The sequence below is a fragment of the Parasteatoda tepidariorum genome, chromosome 6, assembly GCF_043381705.1.
Source record: "Parasteatoda tepidariorum isolate YZ-2023 chromosome 6, CAS_Ptep_4.0, whole genome shotgun sequence".
NCBI classification, from domain to species: Eukaryota; Metazoa; Arthropoda; class Arachnida; order Araneae; family Theridiidae; genus Parasteatoda; species Parasteatoda tepidariorum.
The window spans coordinates 38,372,484-38,390,301 of NC_092209.1; the positions used below are offsets into that span (position 1 = coordinate 38,372,484).

General features: G+C 28.3%; 2 protein-coding genes across 3 annotated transcripts in view; one reads left to right on the top strand and one right to left on the bottom strand.

Moving 5' to 3' along the window:
* The first annotated feature begins 1,037 nt into the window (after positions 1 to 1,037).
* LOC107449054 (uncharacterized) lies at positions 1,038 to 13,486 on the top strand. 2 transcript variants are annotated; one of them, XM_016064475.3, is made up of 4 exons: positions 1,038 to 1,175; positions 7,629 to 7,722; positions 10,481 to 10,530; positions 12,129 to 13,486. In XM_016064475.3, exons 1-4 carry the CDS (start codon positions 1,130 to 1,132, stop codon positions 12,257 to 12,259), a joined length of 321 nt encoding a protein of 106 aa, XP_015919961.1. In that variant the 5' UTR covers positions 1,038 to 1,129; the 3' UTR covers positions 12,260 to 13,486. The 2 variants fall into 2 exon arrangements, with proteins under 2 accessions (XP_015919961.1, XP_071038341.1); XM_071182240.1 differs by having other exon boundaries at positions 12,162 to 13,486.
* A 1,449-nt stretch (positions 13,487 to 14,935) lies between these two features.
* LOC107449041 (cytochrome P450 2J6) overlaps positions 14,936 to 17,818 on the bottom strand; it is a 19,889-nt gene continuing 17,006 nt past the window's right edge. The window contains exon 8 of the mRNA XM_016064441.4: positions 14,936 to 15,437. Within this exon, the coding sequence (XP_015919927.1) occupies positions 15,259 to 15,437 (179 nt within the window). The 3' untranslated portion in view covers positions 14,936 to 15,258. The remainder of the gene's footprint in view (positions 15,438 to 17,818) is intronic.

A 17,818-nucleotide genomic window follows, 5' to 3' on the forward strand; every position in this document is an offset into this window, starting at 1 on the left:
TTTTTGAAAAGATTTCCTGTTTTTAATTCACTCTTATTTTTACCAAAAACTCCAGGCAAATGACTTCTAATGTATGTATTCTGACGTTAAAAACTGTTAAACTGTATTTTACATAGTTCTACTTACTACCCTAAAGTTACTCAGTCTTTTGTGAATATGTTTCTCAATTTTTACAAAATATTTTCCGATTTTAATTCATTATAATTTTACATGAAACTCCAGATAACTGATTGTCATTGCTTTCTCCGATAAAAAACTCTTGACAAAATTTTACTAACTCTATTGTCGTAGAGTATCTCTGTCTTTCGTCGATATGTTTATCCATTTTTACAAAAAGTATCCTGTCCTCTAAAATACTTTAATTTTGCATTAAATTACAGATTTATTTCCTATGGATTCTCACCTAGAACATTTTACAGTGTAATTTACATAGTTTTACTTACTTTACTTCAGTAGAGCAATTCAGTCTTTCGCCCCTATTTTTCTCTATTTAAAAAAAAATTCAGTATTTAAAACACTCTAATTTTACATGAGACTCAAAGCAACTGATTTCCAGTGGATTCTTTGCTTAAAACTATTTTATAGTGTAATTTATATAGCTTTACTTATTTAACTTCCGCAAAGTTACTCATTCTTCCGTGAATATGTTCTTCTATTTTCATAAAGATTTTCCGTCATTAACTCATTTTTATTTCATCAGATACTCTTGATAAATGATTTCTAATGTATTCTTAAGTTAAAAAAGTGCAATTTACAATTGCAATATCTTAAGTGCAATTTACATAGTTTTATTTTAACTTTACTTTTATAAAATTACTGCGTCTGTTATGAATTTGTTTTTGTATTTTTACAGAAATTTCTTGTAGTTAATTTTCAATAATTTTGCATTCTTAATAAATAATTTCCATTAGATTTTCGTGAGAAACTTTTTTTTTACTGTATAGTATTTATAATCTATTTACATCATTGAAATTGATCTGATATTTTAAAAGAATATATCCTTTTATCTTATTTCTGCTCTCCTGCATGCATATTTCAGACGCCCACCAGGCGTTTAGAATAAAAGTAGCCGCATTCAAAACCAGATGCCCCGACAACAAGCATGAAAATATTACGATCACCTTAAAAGATGCCAGGGAAAATATTAAAGCTGAAATGCATGTTTCTCGTATCTGGTGAGCATTAGCTAATTTTTTTAATCTTTAAGATATTTAGAATTAGCATTGTATGGTTTTTTTTAAAAAAGTATAATTGCATATGCCAATCTTAATGAAAATATATTATAAATAATTGTTCATTACTTGCTAAGAATAAGAGACATTGGTAATCTATGATTATTTTTAGACACAAACTCCTTCTCACCTTAATTTAAAAATTTCGTAAGGATTGCGTCTGCTTCAACGGTTCAATTTGAATAATTGCCAGGAGGTTTATATTATGAAGTATTATACACACTGAAATTATTCTAAAGAAGAAATTATTTTTTAATGTAATTATTTTTTAAATGTAAGGCAAAAAAAGTTATGCAAATACTGTTTTATTAAGTTAATGAAAAGCATAGACCGAGACTGCAATTAAAATATCTATAAATTAATATTCATTTAGCATTTAGTTTATTTAGTAATTTTAATAGGACTGTAAAATTATCTAATAATCAACAAAATTTTTAGATTTAAAACTTAAAATTAGTTTTTTTAATATCTTAATACTAGTCTCTATGACAACCAGCTAGACTGATTTTTCGAAGCTCCAATATCTCAAAATTAAAAAAAAAATTATATTTAGGGAGAAAAACTAATCAGTCATAACTTATATCAAAAAGACATGATCTTAAATATTGTTATTGGTGAAAATATAATATTTACCCATCTCTTAATTGGGTATTAATTACAAAACAATACTATTTTTTTTACCTAACAAAAATTTCTCGAAATAATTCCATTTTAAATGATTTGCACTTCATTTCAATTTTAAGATTGCAGCACCATCTGTAGATCAAATTGCAAAGCTCTGCGGTAAGAATACTAATACATTCTTCTGGAGAATCCAAATCTGCAATAAAAAATGAGAGTTCCTTCGATGGATCTTCTCCCCACTATCAGCGGATGAGGCAGAAATGTTGAGTTTTGCACCACTGGCTCCAACTGACTCCAAAAAATCCAACTGTAAACTAGGGAAATATTTTTAAAATATTTCCCTAGTTTAGAGTTGGATTTTTTTTAATCGTTTACGTACTTTTTGGACACCCTGTATTGTAGCTTGTTCTGAAATGTAAGATGGCTATGTATTTTACGTTTTATGTTCCTGAATAAGCCTACTTAAGTTCCGCATCATGTTAACTTGTTCAATATCATCCAAAGGAGAAAGCAACGTTTTCCTAGGCCTGAATAACACCTGAATAACATTTGATCTAATGATCAGATCCTTACGTTTTAAGACTCAATCTTAAAGGTTAGAAGAGGTGACCTCAAATATGCTAATTAATTACTGCAGCCGATATTTTAAGTTACGAAATTAGACACAAAAACGTACATTCTCTGAATAGACATACTTTTTTTTCGACGCATTCGGATTTCTGAACACCAAAACATGGGAGGTAGCCGTAATGTGGGAAATATGGACCCCATAGTTTGGTCAGGAAAGCGCTCTAACGTTTGGACCCCTTAATGTAAATTTTACTTTTCGTGCATTTCACCATATCTCGAGAACTTTTTAAGCAAATTGAAAAATTCTTGCCCACAGTTATTAAATTTGTTTATCCAAAGATAATTCCGTTCAAAAAATAACCTTTATTAAATCTTTATTATTTTTCATTATTTATTTAATAATGGTCGAAAAATTTTTTAATTATTAGGTGTGTAATTTATTGCATCATTTAAGACATGTAATTTCACATGGCGAAATACAAAATTTGAGGAAAATAGGTCGAATAGTTCCTGAGAAATCGAATTTTAAATATCTCACTCTTTTGAAATTCAATTTCTCAGGATTTATTTTATCACTTAAAAAGTTCTCGAGATATAGCGAAATACGCAAAAAGCAAAATTAACATTAGAAGGTCCAAACTTTGGAGCACTCTCCTCACCTGGATAATATAAGGGAAGGAATTGAATTTCTTCTAGACGGGAAAGGGAGAAATTTTTTCCGATGTATTTATCACACTGACTAAAATGTGACCAATCCCGATACTATCAGACTAATTCTTTTAAAGGTCTTATGTACAAAAAAAATGGAAGTTTGTACTTGTACTTATTTACACATCTGATATTAATATTTGTGCGAGAGAGAAGTTTTTTCCAACGTACTTTTTCACGCTAAAATGAAAGAGACTATACACCTGTCGAGAAAGCAAACAGTTCAATAGTTAAAAGTGCTTTTATGTAATAAAAGTACTATTTTTCAGCAAATAAAATATTACGAGTATCTTTTAAATGATACGATAGAAATGGAAAAATTTAATACATAATAAAATTTTAAAAAATGCATAAAATTTAAAATAAAATTCATTTTAATCCTTCGTGGGCCATGATTAAGAGTCGGCGGACAGCATTTGCGCATGCATAAATCAATCTAACTTAATGGGACGAAAGCAAAGTACAAAGTATCAATTAAAAAAGTTTTCAAGTGACGCCAAGTTCAATGCCAACATGATGTGATACTCCATGATCACCCTTTCAAAACTGACTTCAACACCTCAGAAAAAAAACGCATTACGTTATTTATAGATTTATACTAACCTACTTAAAAGCGTATCTTTTTTCAAGTCTGAATTGGTTGACTCGCTTCAAGGAAAGAGAGTTTGCTTTTCTCTTTATAATGTAACAACACTTGAGATAATATTCTCTGAACGAAAATAACAGAATTTTATGTTGTAACATGCAAAGAAGTATCGCGTAGTTTTGTCGTCCGGAAACATATTGCTAAAGATAGTAAGGGATTAAATAGATTACTTTCATTACTTGTTACTTAGTTAAATGTAATAAATGTTTTAGTAAAAGTAAAAAAATACTGTCGTGTGGTTGTCAGGAAATATATTGCTACACTTCAGATAGTCAGGGATTAGATGATCTAATTTCTTTGATTGTTACTTAACTAAATGTAATAAAGTAAAAACAAAAAAAATGCGGATTTTTCGTTGGAGGGATATATATTGCTACATTTCAGATGGCCATGGATTAAATGATTTACTTTTGTTGCTTGTTACTTAGTTAAATGTAATAAATGTTTTAGTAAAAATAAAAATATACGGTCGTGTGGTTGTCAGGAAATATATTGCTACATTTCAGATAGTCAGGGATTAGATGATTTAATTTCTTTGATTGTTACTTAACTAAATGTAATAAAGTAAAAACAAAAAAAAATGCGGATTTTTCGTTGGAGGGATATATATTGCTACATTTCAGATGGCCATGGATTAAATGATATACTTTTGTTGCTTGTTACTTAGTTAAATGTAATAAATGTTTTAGTAGAAGTAAAAATATACGGTCGTGTGGTTGTCAGGAAATATATTGTTACATTTCAGATAGTCAGGGATTAGATGATTTAATTTCTTTGATTGTTACTTAACTAAATGTAATAAAGTAAAAACAAAAATGCGGATTTTTCGATGGAGGGATATATATTGCTACATTTCAGATGGCCATGGATTAAATGATTTACTTTTGTTGCTTGTTACTTAGTTAAATGTAATAAATGTTTTAGTAAAAGTAAAAAAATACTGTCGTGTGGTTGTCAGGAAATATATTGCTACATTTCAGATAGTCAGGGGTTAAATGATTTACTTTCTTTGATTGTTACTTAACTAAATGTAATAAAGTAAAAACAACAAAAAAATGCGGATTTTTCGTTGGAGGGATATATATTGCTACATTTCAGATGGCCATGGATTAAATGATTTACTTTTGTTGCTTGTTACTTAGTTAAGTGTAATAAATGCTATAGTAAAAATAAAAATATACGGTCGTGTGGTTGTCAAGAAATATATTGCTACATTTCAGATAATCAGAGAATAGACAAATTTTATTTTTTATGACATTTAAATAAGTAACAATTACTTTTGTCACTTATTTAAATGTCATAAAAAAAAAGTAAAAAAATACCAACTTTAGCTTCATTACTTTTGAAAATGAGTAATTTTGTTTAGACACTGTAAAAGATTTTGGTGTTTAGTTGCCATCATTTTTGTTGTTGGTGTTGAGGTGAACCCAGTTTCTTTCCAGTAGTCACATTTTTTTAGTTTACTTTTTCAATTTTAGAGTTTTATTTGTTCATTTTTTGTTTCTTTGTTAACTGATAAAACATAATTTCATGAGTTTTAGAATCAATTTATGGCTTTATAACAAACACATTTCATTTGAAAAAGAAGCAAATTTTTAGATATGCTTTTTCCCTAATTCTTTCAAACAATTGCTATTTTCTCTATTTCAGATACTTTTTTGCACAGTAACTATGTATTTATTTTACCTTAACATCAAAAAAGAAGGCAAATAAACCCCAAACATTTCTGCAGTGCACTTTCATTTAGGAATGGAAAAAATACAAAAATTTGTACTGAATTATAGTTACTTTTTATTCTTAAAGCTATGTTGTCTATAATATGCAGGATGTCTCAAAATCTTTGTACTTAAAGTATATCTTTAGAATCCATTTTAAAAAAAGAAGAGATAAAAATATGCTCGTTAAGGATAGCTAATTAGTATTTAAAAGAAGAAAAAATAAAAACACTACCAAAATATGATTAATTATTATAGATGAAGGCGGGATGAGTGCCCGATTGAAGCTATTTTTTTACCTTTCTCTTAAGAAACGTTTTTAAAAACATTAATTAAAGACGGTGATTATGAAACACGTGTAAATTTAGAAGGCATAAAAATTATAAACCAGACTCCTTTTTATTTTTAATACAAATAAGCAGCTGATAAAATGACTATGAACAAAACCGTTAACGTTGTTACAAGTAGAAACCTAATTATTATCACTATTTTTAAGCATTCTTGCAGCACTCCATTTTCAGGCCTGGTGGTCATGGAGGTTAAAACACTATAATAGATTACATGATGATCGCGAAGTGAGAAATATTTAAATTCAGTCAGGCAAGAAAGAACACATCGATCTGAGCCTAGGTCTTCAAACCACCACCGGGCTTATTTTTGTTTATTGTAGTACTAAATATGCATTAAATTTTAGCTATCTTAGTTTTGTTAAAAATATTATAGGTATGATTCTGAAATATCTAAGGTATCCAACTGAATGAAAATCGAATTCGACGAAAATTTCCATTTTTTTAAACTACCCATATTTGAACTTTAATTCATTTGCCTTGCAAAAGTCTTTAAAATTTTGATCTCCGATTGTCGGAAATGAAGTTACAGTAGTTTTTGTATGCTGACAAACGAAACCGAAGTAAACTGTAAAACGAAACTAAAATATTTTTGTTTTGCTTTCATTATCTTAGCACTTATTTATTTGAATGAATTATGTTTTTAACACAAATGAAATTCATTTCCAGAAATCAATTCTCGAATTATTAATTGCTTTGTTGTCAGAATTTTCTTGCATGCTTAAATGCATTTTTGTTTATTTTGAGACTTTACGCTAACACACATTACAAAAAAAAAGTTTACTGTGGAATTCTTTTTTGAAATTTTAAAAACTTGTCTGTAAACCTCGATATCAAAAATAGTCAAAAGATATTCTTCTGCTGAATGATTTTGAAATATAATTAAGATAACCGACGGGTTTCAAACATTTTTTTAAAAAAAGAATCAATTAAACTTTTAATTTAATATTTTAATTATTATAAAATCTTAATAAGTAGATTTTGTCTAATGTTAGAGATGTTTTGAACTGAAAGCTAATGTTTAGTGTGAATGTGTTATTTGTATCAAGCTTTAAGTAAAAATATGCAGAATTTTTATTTAAAAATTCAATATTAAACATAGTATTTAGTTCTATTTCATTGTTTTATTAAATATTTTTAAGAGTTTAGTTGAAAACATAGGTCATTGATCTAAAAAAAAATATTATTTTGAAATTTATGCTTTACAAATTTGTTATAGAGCTGTTAGAGTGACGTGAAAAATCTGTAGTTTTCAAGCTCGTTATATACTTTATTTACTACCTTTATTTTGAAAAATATTTTAAACAATTTTAAATTTTACTTTAAATTTATAATTCAAGATTCCTTCTTAATATAAAATTTAATTACGTAGCACAATCAACCTAGTAAAATTGCCTGGTAAAATAATCAAGTAATTATCCTTGGAACATGTTTTAAGCGGTGGATGAAGGAATTTATTCATAATTGTGTAAATGCTTTCTGGCATTCACACATATACCATCTACCTCAAGAATCATTAGTTTTATGCTCTATAAAATATGTTTTATTTTTCCAAAGATAAAATGAAATTCTTACCAAGAAGTCTCATAAAATATGAATTCTTCTTACCTAATATAAAATTAAAATTTTGTGTGATCTTAATTATGCTTTAAAATCATTCAGTAGAAGAATATCTTTAGACTACCTTTGATATCGAGGTTTACTAAAAAAAGTTTTAATAAGCACATTTTTTTTCAAAATGTATATTTTATTTTTAAAATAAATCCTTGTTAATAATTTTTTATAGGCTTTCTTTTAATTGCTACAACAAATGATGTTTTCTGTAAACCATATGATAAAGGAAATAGTCGAGAAAAAAGGTCTAAACTTGGGAAGATCATGTGAGTAATAGATAAAGCAAATTTTATATGCATGTTTTATTCGCAACTTCCGACCAACCATAGTATTCAGATCAATGTGACTCGAAAACTAAATAGAAAGCAGAAGGCCTATATTTCCCTTAAATACAGGCTATATAAAATCTATGCAAGGTATTCCGATTTTAATCTATATTTTTATTTATCAACTTTAATTTATACTTTTGGAATACTTTTTAGAGTAAGAAAAAAAACATAAGAGCCTGCAAATTTATATTCAAGCAAAGAAAAAGCAAAAAAGCTGTCGAAATTTAAAAAATTCATGTTGAGGAAGGTGGATAAATAATACATTAAAATCTGTTTGATCACCGTTTTATACTCGAACGTATTACGAATGTCGAAATGTCGAAGATATTACGGTAAAGCTGTCGAAATTTAGAAAATTCATGTTGAGGAAGGTGGATAAATAATACACTAAAAAACCTGCTTGATCACCGTTTCATACTCGAACGTATTACGAACGTCGAAATGTCGAAGATATTACGGTAAAGCTGTCGAAATTTAGAAAATTCACGTTGAGGAAGGTGGATAAACAATACATTAAAATCTGTTCGATCGCCGTTTTATACTCGAAGGTGTTACGAAGGTCGAAATGTCGAAGATATTACGGTAAAGCTGTCGAAATTTAGAAATTTCATGTTGAGGAAGGTGGATAAACAATACATTAAAATCTGTTTGATCACCGTTTTATACTCGAAGGTATTACGAATGTCGAAATGTCGAAGATATTACGGTAAAGCTGTCGAAATTTAGAAAATTCATGTTGAGGAAGGTGGATAAACAATACATTAAAATCTGTTTGATCACCGTATTATACTCGAAGGTATTACGAATGTCGAAATGTCGAAGATATTACGGTAAAACTGTTGAAATTTAGAAAATTCATGTTGAGGAAGGTGGATAAACAATACATTAAAACCTGTTTAATCACTGTCTTATACTTGAAGGTATTACGAATTATCATTTTTCAACTTGTTTTTTTTTTTTTTTTTTTTTTTTTTTTTTTTTTTTTTTTTTTTTTTTTTACGGTCAAACAGGTTTCGATTATTGAGATATTTGCCTTCTTCTTAATTGATCAATCAAATTTTAATAGAGTTTATGTTTTTTTCGTCGCTTAGATTAATAAGTAGCCCTTAATGTATGCTATTTTTTTCGTCATATTTTTTGATAAAGATTCTAAAATATATTTAAAAGCTAATAATCGCGGAACACTCTATATTAATAAAAAAGTTTTAATTTATTAAATTTTTTTACAGAACTCAACTGAAATACATGTACTGTTATGTAACAAAAATAAGTTTATATATTTCGCTATAAAACTACAAAAAATTTCATTGTTTTTCAAATTTTGCCTTTTTTTTTTCAAACAAATATTTGCAATTCTGAAACGGCAACTCGATGAGAAGATGATAGCTAAAATTACATGGTTGAGCTTGTGCTTGACATGTTAACATTACAGCTATTGGGTTTAGTTTGATACACCAAATCAATTTTCGGATCTGATTTAATTAGATACCTGAAAGTGGTGTCACACTCTGGTGTCGGACCTGATTGGCTGCGGAATCATGGCATAAACAAATGGTTTACCCACACATGACGTCGTTTCTGGATATCCAATTTTGACAATTTTTTTTGCAAAGAAATACCGTGCACACTTTTATCCCCATTTTTTGCTCTTATTTACGACGTTTATAGTTCCTAAGAGATTTCATCTTTTTTTTTCCTCCTTACTTCATAAAATTTGGGACTCTTAATGAGAATATCTAACTTCATTTTCACAAAGCTATATTAAAGACAGATTGTATATGCTAAGGGTGCTGACTTTGTCCTCTCTATATTTGTCATTTTAATGACTATACGTCATTTTCATGCCTGAAAAATGAAAGCTGATTCCAAATTTTTATTTTTCATATCTATTAATGGCGTGCAGTAACTACAACGACTACATTTGTTTTTATTGGATTAGTGGAATTTAAGTGACGAGAATATTTGTAATCTAATGACCAGTGATTTGTAATCTAATGACCAGTTTATCTTCATATCTTTTGACTTATGCATTTTATGGAATGGACATTTTATGGAATAACTAAATATTACTTCTACCATTCTATACTAAAACTCCTTTTCTCCGTTAATACTCAAAAATTTCTCCCAATTCACCGGCATCAGGCTCTTTCTTTCAATAGAAGTTAAGTGATCTAGCTACAATGTGTCGTGTGATGCGCTCCAGATACCGCATCTTTTGATTCTGACAAAACGTACAATATATTTAAATATTTTATATCATTATTATTAAAAATTTCCGATTGAATTAGTAACGCATTTAGAATTTTTTTTAGAAGAAACTGTATTCTAGTCATATTGTCCTGTACTATATTGATAGATGTTTAAAAAATGTGCTAAATAAAATCCTTTTTATTCATTTATTTATTTTGTATTTTCATTTTATTATTTTTTCTATTTTTGAATAATGTCACACAATCAACCTAGTAAAACACCCTAGTAAAATAATCATATAATTATCTTTGGAACCAATTTAAAGGGATGGATGAAAGCATTTATTCAGAAATGTGTAAATGCTTTCTGGCATTTACACACATACCATTAACCTCAAGACTTTTATGCTCTATGAAATATGTTTTATTTTCAGAGATAATAATATGATTCTCTAAAGATAAAGTAATTTAAATATGAAATATTTATTTATTTATATTTTTTTCAGATCTGGAATCTCTAAAGGTACCAAAATAATTGGAAGGTATCAGGACTCAGGTATTTATGACCAATTTGACTCAGATAATTATAAATACGTTAATTATAAAGAGAAAATAAAATTTCGTTAAGTGCCAGAACAAAATTTACGCTCGATCTAATTGATTTAATGTAGGTGAAATATAATTTTATAACTTCATTTTCAAGAAAAAAATTTCTCTATGAAAGAGTAAAAAATTAGCTTCAAATTTTAATTTTAATAAAGTACAGTCGATAAGAGCAATTATAATAAAATGATTATTTTTAAAACATAAATATCTATCTATCAGCGGCTCCCATTTTTTCCCGGCTGTTGAGCCCTAAATTATCTAACTGTTGAATTCACGGGCCAGGAGTGGCATCAGATCTAGTTCTGAATTTGTTTTTGATGTATGCATGAAGTTTTGTCGTATCTGATGTATATACAGGTATGTTTTAATGTATCTGAAAGCGAATAAAATACACTGAATGGTAATTTTTGACAAGGAGCTACTGTAGAAGTTGAGAACGATTATTAGAGAAATATAAATCTTTGTTCTAGAATTTGTCCGTTTTATTTTGAATTTTGCGTAATGTATTCAGTATATATTGTTATTAGAAGAAATATTTGTAATTTTTTTTCTGCTGGCATTTTTTAAAATAATTTCATAAGATAACCGAAATATCAAATGAATTATGATTTATTGTTTGGATATAAATATAATTACAGGTTTCAAAAACAATTACTGCTTAAATTTTCTTGAAATTACATTTGATTAATTGTCCATGTGATATCTCATAGTAATCCAGAAATGTTCCCCCAATCGTAAATGAAATTTATTTTATATGTACTGCTTAAATAAACTTTGTGAAATTTTTTTAGCAGTTCAAAATAAAAATAGGTCCCATCGAGTTTAAAAAATGTTTCTCAAGTTTATTAGAAAGCTAAAAGAAGTACATGAGGAAAATTGTAATTTTTTTACCATTTTCATTTTTAAGTGGTCACTATTTTGTCTTTAAAGAAAGAAGAGTTACAAATATTTCTTGTAAATCTATAAATGATCTATTCTAGATTGTAGAATCTATTATGGATCTAATATAGATTGTAGAATTTGTTATAAATTGTAGAATCTATAATAGATCTTATATAGATTGTAGGATCTATTATAGATTTTACATAAATTTTAGAAAAATAATATATTTCAGACTGTAAAGAATGAGGAGCTATAAATGTCTCTTGTAAATCTATAAATAATCTGCTTTTAGAATTAATTATAGAATATAGAATCTTTTATAAATTGTAGAAAAATAATCTATTTTAAATAAATAATCTATTACAGATTGTAGAATCTATTATTGATTGTTGAATAAAAATTATCGATTGTAAACGTATAAATAATATATTACAATTGCAAATCTATAAATAATCTGTTTGTAGAATCAATTATAGATTATAGAATCTCTTATAGATTGTAGAAAATAATCTATTCTAAATCTATAAAAAATCTATTACAGATTATTTATAGATTTATAATTATCATATATTATTTCTAGACTATGGAATCTATTACAGATCATAAATAGATTTTAGAAAAATAATCTATATACTGTACCCACCAGGCTTGTTTTCCTTATTTCAGGTAACTATTCTGTTGTGTATCTCCTTGTTATAGGAGTTGTATTGTTCATCGCTATGCTTCTTTGCCAACTTTGCTCTTCAGAGGAAGAAGAAAATCCTGAGCAGAGTGCACCAACAACAGACAACGCATGATTGTTGTTCATTTTTTGACGTAGAAAAACTGACCATATAGCCAGAGAGTTAATGTATGCCTCATGCCTGATTCTCATTCGGCGACAGAAGAACATGCTTTCCATATCAGAAGAATAAGTGAGATTTTCTTTCTCACAGCAGATCCAGCAGAACTCGTTACATTATAGAACCAGATGAATCTATTTCCCTGACTGATAATGCTCTTTATAAATAGAATTGTCGTCACAAGGTTACGTGATTTCCCCACTCTCCACACTTCTCTCCTATCAGTTACCATGGTTCCAGAAAATCTTACTTTTTCCTCACATTGATATATTCCAAAAATTTTCAAAATGTATTGCCATGGAGCAAAAGGCAATATTTGCCAAAAATTATGGTAAGTGTGAGAGAAAAAGTAATCGAGTAACCTTGTCAGGCCTGTCATATTAATAAATAGTATAAAATGTATTGAATGTTTACATTAAAAACTAAACATTGAATAGGTTCCACCTACCCCGCTTAGTCCATAACACGTTAAAATAAAGTATGAATATATTCTAATGAATTTTGAATTTCTAAATTCAAAATAATGCAACAATTAAACTTAATATAATACTTTTTTAAAGTATTTCTATAAAAAGGATATTTTACCATAAATTAACAAAAAATTTTGTGACTGCCTGTGGGCTTTTTTACTCTACATTTGCGAGAAATTTTAATTGAATAAAAATTCACTTATTTAATACTGTGCCTAAAAATGCCAGATATTCCTTAACATGATTAGGCATTCTAAAAATACAGGTATTTCATAGATTGATGGTAATATCTGGATAAAAAATGTGTTATTAGGTTTAATAATTGTAATAATATGTAATAATTTTGTAAATTTGATAAACTTTTATAATTTTATCATGATAATTGAGAGCATATCATAGAAACTATTTATTTGGTTAAATTTATTTTTCAACTTTGTATTTTTTGTGGTAATGTGTGGTAATAAGAACTACACTTTTGAAAATGAGAATTTCGTGTACACCGTTACCACATGAATGGAAAATTACTGACTGACTGGTTTAAATATCGTATAGTTATTACCGTAATTATGGGCTTTTTACCCGAAGTGTCATTACCATACAGTACAGTAATTTTACATGATTTTTTTCCTACATATGTAAATGAGTATTTTTCAACGTGGAAATAAATTTAAAATTAATAAAAGTTGAATAAAATTAAAATATTTAAACCAAATGCTAATTTATTTTAGGTTGCTAAGAAATGTACTTTTTCTTGATTAACACGTGACATCCTTAACGAACTAACATCCAAGCATTTTATTAAACACTGAAGTAAAACAAATAACCAAACGCTTACAGCGCACTGGATATTTGCAACTAAAGAAGTGAAATGATTATGCCTAACCATGTGATTTAGATCAGATTTAATTGGATACCTGTAAGCGAGATTTAATTGGATACCTGTAAGCGACGTCACGCGTGTGTCGAGCCTGATTGGCTGCTGAATTAACAAATACCATGATTTACCTAGAATGACGTCACTTGCAGGTACCCAATTTCATAAATTAAATGGAAAATAATAAAAGGAAACGATACATTCATCGTCTAACTAAGATTTTATTTTCCATTTTATCATACAGGGTGTTTATAAAGTCCCAGACCCATTTTGATGTTTAATAACTCATAAAATAATAAAGATAGATTAAAATTAATTATATAAATGGTTAGATGAACTCAAAAAGTTTCATGACCCTTGTCAATGAACTTCCACATGTCCCTTCGTCTCACGGAGAATATCAAGTCGATAGTCAATTTACTTTAACTTTAATCTATCTTTATCATTTTATGAGTTATTAAACATCAAAATGGGTCCGGGACTTTATAAACACCCTGTATTATCTTGTTATTATATTATCTTATTGCTATATTTTATAACTGGCGTTGAACTGCCGAAAAATTCTGAGTTTACGACTATCATTATTCAACTTTATAGCCTTGTAATTTTGAACCCAATCCAGAAGACAAAGGAACTCCTGGATCAAGCATTGGGACAAACTAGCCTTAGTGGAGGAATTTGTGATGGAACTAACCCGCATTTGTGTTATATGGAGAGGAAAACCACAAAAACCTCCCACGGTTAGCATGACGGAAAGGGGATTCTGATTTATGATCCGTCTATCACTGAGGATAGTTTATACCAGGGATCGGTGCGAGCTGGGAATAAAATTCGAATTAACCAGCCGAAGCTGGGATCGAACGTGAATCACCTCATTGGGAGGCGAAAGCTCTATCCCCGAACACGAGAGCTCTCTAACTAGAATTTTTTTCCCCCGTAGAGTGGCGCTGAACCTATTTGGTTGGAAAGTGTTACCATTTTACCGCGATTTGGAAGAAGAAAAATTCATCGCCTTTTTACGTGCTTTGGCATTAGAGTGGAATATATTTCTCTGTGGATTATACTTATATTATGAAAAATAATACTTTTTTTTAAATTCACTGTCGTAAACTAATTTTTTCCCCATCAATTTCATAAAACTAATTATTAAATTAATAAAATTAATTACTAATAAATATTTAATACAATTAATTATTAATAAATTAATTTTAATAGAATTAAGATTGAATTGAGTGAATATATGAGGGTGTGTTGATTTTTTTTTTCTGAAATGAAATGCAAGAAAAATTTCAGACTTCAACAAAATTTATTTTTAGCATCAAAGTAAGGCAGTGATATTGTGACTTTATAATTCAGCAATGTTGCAGATCAATAAAACAAAAACCTTCAGTGAGTTCATATTAATACAAAAAACTAATATCAAGATGCTACTAGATTTTATCTAAAAAAAATTTCTATACACATATATCGAACACTAATTTTTGTTCTTGTGAAGTAAAAAATTTTATATTATGTAATTTTTTTTTTAAATTTCCGCACTTCATTTCCCGCTCTTTTGTACGTTTGCACTTATTTGTAGATTAGTGTCATATCATAATGTTTTTGTAGAACTAATTTCTACTCAAAAATCGTATTTCATAATCATTTGGTCGCAGCGTAAGTCCAGGATGAGAGTCGAAAGTTGGTTTAAAACCATCAGGAAAGACAATGTCAAACTTTTGCAAAATGGTCACAAAATACAGGAAAAGTTCCATGTAAGCCATCGTTTCTCCAGGGCAGACTCTTTTACCTGAAAAGAAAAAGATTTTTTAAAACTTTAACTTTAAATTATTAATATTAGCCAAATATTTATCCATCATATAATGGACGGTTGCACTTGAATTAAGTAAAGAGCCGTGTTTTTATATGTTTTTACAATGTGTTCCAAAAATGATTGTCGATTTGAAAAACCAATTAAAGGAAAACAAAATCATGTAGAAATCTTCGATTAGATGAATCTACAATCTTCTCATAAAACGAGTTTATCTGAACAAGTTTCACAAATAGATATAAAGTTTGTCAAAAGATGGCGCAGTTGACTTAATATTAAAAAACAATACTTCACGTTAAACTATTCGAACAGAAATATTTCACGGGTGTTCGTTAATTTTATTTCTAATCTGAGCTGCAAACGGTGGTAATTATGAAAAAATAGTTTTTTTTAGGTTTTTATTGTTTAGCAGCAGGCAGCGCCATCTTTTTACGAACTTCAACTGCAGCTTAGAATTTGGGGATAATGAAATTAGTTTCTGAAGCAGGCCACATGAAACCGTTCATTTCTATCTATTTCCATTTTTCTGAACTTGATTTTTCAAATCCTGGGTCATTTTCAAGATACCTGATGCAAACTATTTTAGCTTTGCTCTAAGACAAAATAATGTGCCTTAAGATTTTGCGAGACGTAAACAATCTTGGTTGAACTAATTTCCGTTAGGATATAATTCTGTATTAACAAAATAAACCTCGCGTAAACAAAATTATTGTTTAAAATGTTAATTTTGCCCCTCGAAATATTTTCGAACCTCATGGTTTTATACTTACGTCGGAAAACTATTTTATTCGTCCATAAGAAAATTTCTACACGAGATTTTTCTTATGGTACTACACCACAAACTTTCCCTTTTGATACAATTTGCATTTTACTGCTACAATAATATTTCTTACGGCGAAATAAGGTAATTAAAGAAGCTGTGAATAGTTAAGCATTTCAGAAATCTAAAATTACCACTAACAAGGGGAACTAGGTAAGTGTGACTCGCCAATTTTGAAATAAACTAGCGGGATGTATGCCTTGTGAGGAATAAAAAAATAAGTCAATGTATGGAAAAATCGGTATTTTATTACTTCAATGCAGACTATTAGTTATTGTAATTATCTCCTACTCCAATTAATTTTGTGGTACTTTGACGTACTATATACTGCATATTTATTGTCAAAATTGATTTCGAAAATTTTATATATCTGTAGTTTTTCAGAAAAACCTGTTAGGTTAATTTTAAATGAAATTTTTTAAATTTCATTTTTCAAAAAATTTTCCAAATTAATTGGAGTATGTAATTGCAAATCAATTAATTAATTAATAATTAATAAGAATTAACAATATTAATAATAATTAACAATAATTAATAATAATCCATTAATGATTAATAATTAATAGTTAATAATTACTAATTAATAAGTAATAATTAATTAAAATTAATTAATAATTAATTAATAGTTAATTAATAATAAAATAAAAAAGTATAGTGCGTGGAGTCCGTCCGCGCGTAAGAAGTTAAACTTCGTAATGTGGAAATGAAAATAGGAAGGGGTAGAAATTGATTTTTAGCGAAATCATATTGTTTCTTTAAGACAAACTTTATTAACAATGACAATTCACAATTGATCGCATCTTTTAATTATCATTTTCGAGTGGAGAAATATCCAAATCTATAACATTTACAATGGGATTATGATAACTAAAGTAAGATACGAAATGTTTGAGTTCTATTTTTTCAATATTTCTTGCAAAAACTGCATCAATGGTAGTTCCCCCTTTGGTTGTTGGATCATTTCTACCATTTATCATTTCCAATCCAAATTTGTCTTTAAGGAAGGTTAATAATGTTTCAGCTTCAGGTAATTAGAAATTCACTTTAAAATCTCCTGCAAGGAAAACAGGCCGCTCACAATAATCAATTTCTTCACCAGTAACGTCTGCCAGAGCTTGTGAACCTGCAGTGAATAGCGGCAATAAAGATTTTGCAATGAATAATTTAATATCCCTCATGGCTGCATTTGATGAAATATAAATGGCAATTAGAAAAGAGAAAACCTAACAATCAATTGATATTCACAAGAGTCGTACCTTGACAATACCTTAAATCCGTCGCATTGTCCGTGGGATTGTTTTCACTCATTTTTTACAATTGTTATCCACTAAGTTTGAAAATATTAAATTATATGTGTATCAAATCAAACTAAAATATATATAGAAAAACAATACTTTTATGACTTTTATTATTTTTATGCTAGTGAAAACCAAAACAATATGGAAATGAATGAGGGAAAACTGGATCCTACCACGTGATTTCCCGGCCAATAAAAATGTAGCGTTAAACGTTTAACGCAACCTTGTTGGAAGTCGCATAA